The sequence below is a fragment of the Salmo salar genome, chromosome 01, assembly GCF_965601325.2.
Source record: "Salmo salar chromosome 01, fSalSal1, whole genome shotgun sequence".
In the NCBI taxonomy this organism is placed as follows: domain Eukaryota; kingdom Metazoa; phylum Chordata; class Actinopteri; order Salmoniformes; family Salmonidae; genus Salmo; species Salmo salar.
Window position 1 is genome coordinate 183,949,740 of NC_138291.1, and position 6,000 is coordinate 183,955,739.

The window sequence follows — 6,000 nt, forward strand, 5'->3', positions numbered from 1 at the left end:
CTCTTCATTAGTGTTATTAGACTGTGAATGTCTCCATTAGTGTTATTAGACTGTGAATGTCTCCTCATTAGTGTTATTAGACTGTGAATGTCTCCTTCATTAGTGTTATTAGACTGTGAATGTCTCCTTCATTAGTGTTATTAGACTGTGAATGTCTCCATTAGTGTTATTAGACTGTGAATGTCTCCTCATTAGTGTTATTAGACTGTGAATGTCTCTTCATTAGTGTTATTAGACTGTGAATGTCTCCATTAGTGTTATTAGACTGTGAATGTCTCTTCATTAGTGTTATTAGACTGTGAATGTCTCCATTAGTGTTATTAGACTGAGAATGTGTCTTCATTAGTGTTATTAGACTGTGAATGTCTCTTCATTAGTGTTATTAGACTGTGAATGTCTCTTCATTAGTGTTATTAGACTGTGAATGTCTCCTTCATTAGTGTTATTAGACTGTGAATGTCTCTTCATTAGTGCTATTAGACTGTGAATGTCTCCTCATTAGTGTTATTAGACTGTGAATGTCTCTTCATTAGTGTTATTAGACTGTGAATGTCTCCTCATTAGTGTTATTAGACTGTGAATGTCTCCATTAGTGTTATTAGACTGTGAATGTCTCCATTAGTGTTATTAGACTGTGAATGTCTCCTCATTAGTGTTATTAGACTGTGAATGTCTCTTCATTAGTGTTATTAGACTGTGAATGTCTCTTCATTAGTGTTATTAGACTGTGAATGTCTCCATTAGTGTTATTAGACTGTGAATGTCTATTCATTAGTGTTATTAGACTGTGAATGTCTCCATTAGTGTTATTAGACTGTGAATGTCTCTTCATTAGTGTTATTAGACTGTGAATGTCTCCATTAGTGTTACCATTAGACTGTGAATGTCTCCTTCATTAGTGTTATTAGACTGTGAATGTCTCCATTAGTGTTATTAGACTGTGAATGTCTCCATTAGTGTTATTAGACTGTGAATGTCTCCATTAGTGTTATTAGACTGTGAATGTCTCTTCATTAGTGTTATTAGACTGTGAATGTCTCCATTAGTGTTATTAGACTGTGAATGTCTCCTCATTAGTGTTATTAGACTGAATGTCTCCATTAGTGTTATTGGACTGTGAATGTCTCTGTGAATGTCTCCTTCATTAGTGTTATTAGACTGTGAATGTCTCCATTAGTGTTATTAGACTGTGAATGTCTTCATTAGTGTTATTAGACTGTGAATGTCTCCATTAGTGTTATTAGACTGTGAATGTCTCTTCATTAGTGTTATTAGACTGTGAATGTCTCCATTAGTGCTATTAGACTGTGAATGTCTTCATTAGTGTTATTAGACTGTGAATGTCTCTTCATTAGTGTTATTGGACTGTGAATGTCTCTTCATTAGTGTTGTTATTAGACTGTGAATGTCTCCTTCATTGATGTTACTATTAGACTGTGAATGTCTCCTTCATTAGTGTTATTAGACTGTGAATGTCTCTTCATTAGTGTTATTGGACTGTGAATGTCTCTTCATTAGTGTTATTAGACTGTGAATGTCTCCTTCATTAGTGTTATTAGACTGTGAATGTCTCCTCACTTGTATTAGTACAACGCGACTGTTTCCCCTGGTCGGGGACCAACTCCGTTGGCCTTGTTAATGTGGAGTCGACAGGTTCCAGATTAGAAAGGCTAACAGGCAGAAAGTGTTAAGGAGAGAACCGATATATTTTGACCATTAAACAATACCGGACTGTTCTTCCTATCAGGGATCAGAGCACTGTGGATGTTTCATTTCTTCAGGGAGACGCCGCTATCAATCTCTTTATGCATATTACATCAGCCAGCCTACAGCGCCAATTAAATAATAATTAGTTAAAGTGCCTTAAGGGAATATTTACATTTTTGTAGGCCTGGTCCTCCAGTGGCAGCGGGGTGTGTGTGGGGCTGGGGAGAGAGAGTGTGAGACTGGCAGGGGGAGCAGGAGGAGATGCAGGCAGGCTACTGCTGCTCTGGTCCTGGCTGTGATCTGCAGGGCTGCAGGGGAAGGTGACAGCCTCTTTCTCTCCTCTCTCCCATAGTCCTGATCCTTCAGTCAGCCCTCGGAGGTGCAGGCTGCTGTGTGTCTGTGGTGGGGTTGGTCTGTTGAAGTGTTCCTCTTCCTCCTCATCCTGCTTGGTCTCTACATCCACCTCTCCTTCCTCCTCGCTCTCTCCTCCTTCTCCCTCTTCCTCCCCCTCTCCTCCGCTCTCAGAGGCGTAGCTGCAGCTGGTGGCGGGGGACAGGTGGCGATCTGAACCAAACTCCTCCAGGTTTCCATGGAGCTTGGCGATGCTCTCTGCATCCTTGACGACGGGTCGGAAAGCGGAGTGGTAGGAGGCTTTCCTGGCCTGGAGAGACGGGACGTCCAGCAGCTTCAGCCAGCCCTCTGAGGTCACAGGGCGCAGATCAGAGGTCAGGGGGGAGGAGTCAGGGTCAAACAGGCCTGACCTGGGCGTGGCCCTCATGTCTGGCCCTGCCCTTGGCTGTGAGGGCTCTGATAGGTCAAGGAAGGCCTGCCTGAGGGAAGGGCTCTCGGCCAATGAGGACAGGGTGTTGACGGACGGCTGTGGCTGCAGGTAGGTGGGCACCGGGAGGCCCCCAGCGGCCCTAGGGGGCCAGAACATGCAGAACGGAGGGTAGAAGGTGTCTTTACGACCGGGCCACAGCAGACCTGACAGACCAGTGTTCTTCTGTCCTCCAGCCACCTCACTGTCATCTTTCTTCTGCTGACAGAGGCTGAAGGCTGGGAAGGAGTATGGGCTGGGGAACAGGGAAGTGGGGGCGAACTTCTGCAGCATGCCGAACCCTTTACTGGGCACAGGGATCACCGGGTAGCTGCGAGGGTTCTTATGGGGAGACAGGCTGCTTCCATCCAGGTCCTCCTCCTCCTCGAAGCGGCTCCTCTTCTGGACCAGGTCAGGGGTCATCATGTGGGGCAGACCAGAGTTCACAACCTTTCCCGGCCCCATGGGGGAGCAGTGAGATGAGGGTAGACACCGCTTCCTGCTGCCACCATTAAACATGGCCTTCACGTCCTCCCAGGCAAACGCCAGGTCATCAGGAGGGGTTTTATCTGACAGCTTCAGGTGGCGTCTCCAGGAGTTGAAGTTAGCAGCGTCCGGCTGGGTGTACTTGGCTTCAGGAGTACGGTGAGAGTGGAAGATGAACTTGTTAGGAGAGAAGTACATGTTGCAGTAGGAACACTTGATGCACTTGGCTCTGCTGCTGTTGTAGCGCGCTGGGATGAAGTTACCACGGCTACCCCAGGCACACTCGTGTGACACATCAAAGGCGAAGTTGTCGGGCAGTTTGGGGGGGTTGTTCTCCCCCAGGAAGGACTTACAGAGCCGCTCCGCCTCTCGCTTGGTGATCATGCCACAGCGGCGGGAGGAGATGGGCATGGCGCCAGCTCGCCTCAGGATCTCCAGCTGGACAGGAGTGCACTGAACACAGGTGATACCCAGCGCCACGCGGCGGTTGTGGATCTCGTTATAGCTGTAGTTCTTCAGCAGGGTGTTGGAGATCTGGGCCAGACACAGCCGCTCCTGATGGTCGATCACCAAGGAGACGATGGGTACACCATACAGAACCACTTGACCCACCTGGTTGGGCTTCAGGGAGGAGGAGTGGGGGGGTCTGGGGGGGGTCAGGGGCTCCTGCTGGAACGAGCTGGGGGGGGTCGTCATGGTAGCGCTGGTGTTGGTAACCAGGAAGTAGGTTGTGTTACCGTGGAGTCAGTCCTCCTGTCAGTCTGTCTGTCTGGATGATACTCTGCTGGAAAACCAAACACACATTAACATTTAAGTTCAAACTGCACATCAGCCTGACAGATTTTCAGTTAAAATAATTATAATGATTATTATCAAATTTTCATTATCAAAATAAAATAGATGCCTAATGGTGAAGAACTTGCCGATGATTGAATAGCAATACCACATTTGATTTCTTATGTTTCTTATTTGTATTATTGTATTATAAACATTCAATTAAGTTTGTTTTGTAGGCGCTAAATGTTCAACCTTTTCTCGCATTTTGCAGAGTAAGTTTAATGCAACTCCCGCCTGAGCTCGCTGCGTATTCGACTTTAACGCTTAAAGACACGATGTCGCAAGAAGACAAGAAGTAGCCGAACTGTTTTCAACAAATGCATATCTGGGAGAATTATAGAGAGAAACCATCATTAGGCTTTACTCGTAAAAAAATATAAAATCAATAGTTATTTTACTTTGGGGTCATTTGTTGATAGCCCACAAATGTACAACGTTGATAAAAAGTTATAGAATTGCAACTGAACATGACGAAATTAAAAATACAAATAATTGTAATTTAACAGAACTTCCATTTCGTTGATGTTCATACATATTTTGTATTTCAAATGTTTGGTCAAAACACTGGAGAATATATAACACCTCATTCTGAGAGGCAGTATAGAACCAATTATTAATAGTATGTATTATATTAATATATGACCTGGCTTGGTGTGAACTCTGCTGAATAATTATGTAATTTGTCACGCGTAACATTATAGGACAAAATACAGGTTGACCTGCAGATCAAACAGACATGTGAGGGTCATCCCGGCAGGGCCTTGAGTAGATACACATCAACGACATGATAGCCTACTGACACAAGATGTGCAGTGGAGAAGCTCGAGGTATTTTACTGTGCAAGATATTCTAAAATTAAAGGCTCTGTATTATATCGCAAAATGTGATCGGTATGCTAGTGATTTTCAGCAGATTTAGACCAGAATTCATTTTCAATATAACACAATTCTAATAATTATTGCTCATTGATGCCGATAGCCACAAAACTAATATTTAATACTCATAATAATAACAGGCCTACTCACAATAATAATAATAATAATAATAATATCAAAAATAACAATGTAGGCTAATAACACAATAAAACACGTCAAACCTCAATTGTTACACTGTGGACAAAATAGGATATCTTACCTCCTCTATAGCGTGATGACAGAAATCCAAATGTTACGAAAATAAAGACATCCCTTATATCTCGCCCAAAACAACCGATACATTAAAAACCTCGCGCCTTACAAAACTGCCGTAAATTAAGTCCGAATATCGAAGAAGATATAATATGTTGTTGTATAAAATAATATTAGAAGAAGAGAATAAATGTTGTTCTATAAAAGAAAGTTACCAGTCGGTGATGAGTAAAGTGCGCAGCGCGCTCTGGCTTATTCCCTTTAAAGGACAAGGCGCGTGTCTGGAGGCAGGCGGTGTCGGACGGGACTTGATTGGCGCGTGGCTCTGCCCCTCTTTCAGCTCCGTACTTTCCGCCAGGAGCCAATGACGTTTCACTAACTGACACTCAACACTCTAAAGAGACTAATGCAGGAGCCTGGCCCCGGGGCTAAAGACGGGCTGTACACCTCCAATCTGAATGAGGACTCTGACTCACAAATCCACAAACAGCAGATATGTAGCAGGCTTACCAACAACGAGATGAACAATAAGTAGGTCGATGTCACTAACTAAAATGCTGCTGTGACCTATTTTAGACGGTGTCGGTCCTACATCACAGAACTCATGGCGCTATGTAACTCAAACATAACCTGGAGTAGGCTAAAACACTTTGTAAACCTAAATCGCGTACAGGTTAACAATTCTAACTAATATAATCAATATGCCTTCAGGTAATTCTATATTGCACTTTATTTGTCCTAAGCAAATTTGCCTTTCAAAACGTTTCTCTACCAAGACAGCGAAAAATGCTTTTATAGGCTACCAAATATGTTTTAAATTTACAGGCCTGTACGACCTGTCACATATGGGCCGTCATCAAAATATTGAATAGGCCTATGAATGTCTGGTAAATTAACATTGTTTCATAAATACATGGAAGAAATTGTACATTTATGATTTCCCATGCAGGAATACAATGAACCGTGTGCCAATAGGCTTCTAGCTGAACCAAGCAATTAAATGTTATTTAAATGTTCACTATTTAT

The 6,000-nt window shown here is 43.4% G+C and overlaps 1 protein-coding gene across 1 annotated transcript in view; it reads right to left on the minus strand.

Moving 5' to 3' along the window:
• Positions 1-5,449, minus strand: part of LOC106572580 (SKI family transcriptional corepressor 2) — a 28,564-nt gene extending 23,115 nt beyond the window's left edge. Inside the window, exons 1-2 of the mRNA XM_045694255.2 lie at positions 4,982-5,449; positions 1,880-3,794 (exon numbers count right to left, since the gene is read on the minus strand). Coding sequence (XP_045550211.2) covers positions 1,880-3,706 — 1,827 coding nt within the window. The 5' untranslated portion in view covers positions 3,707-3,794; positions 4,982-5,449. The remainder of the gene's footprint in view (positions 1-1,879; positions 3,795-4,981) is intronic.
• Positions 5,450-6,000: the final 551 nt, after the last annotated feature.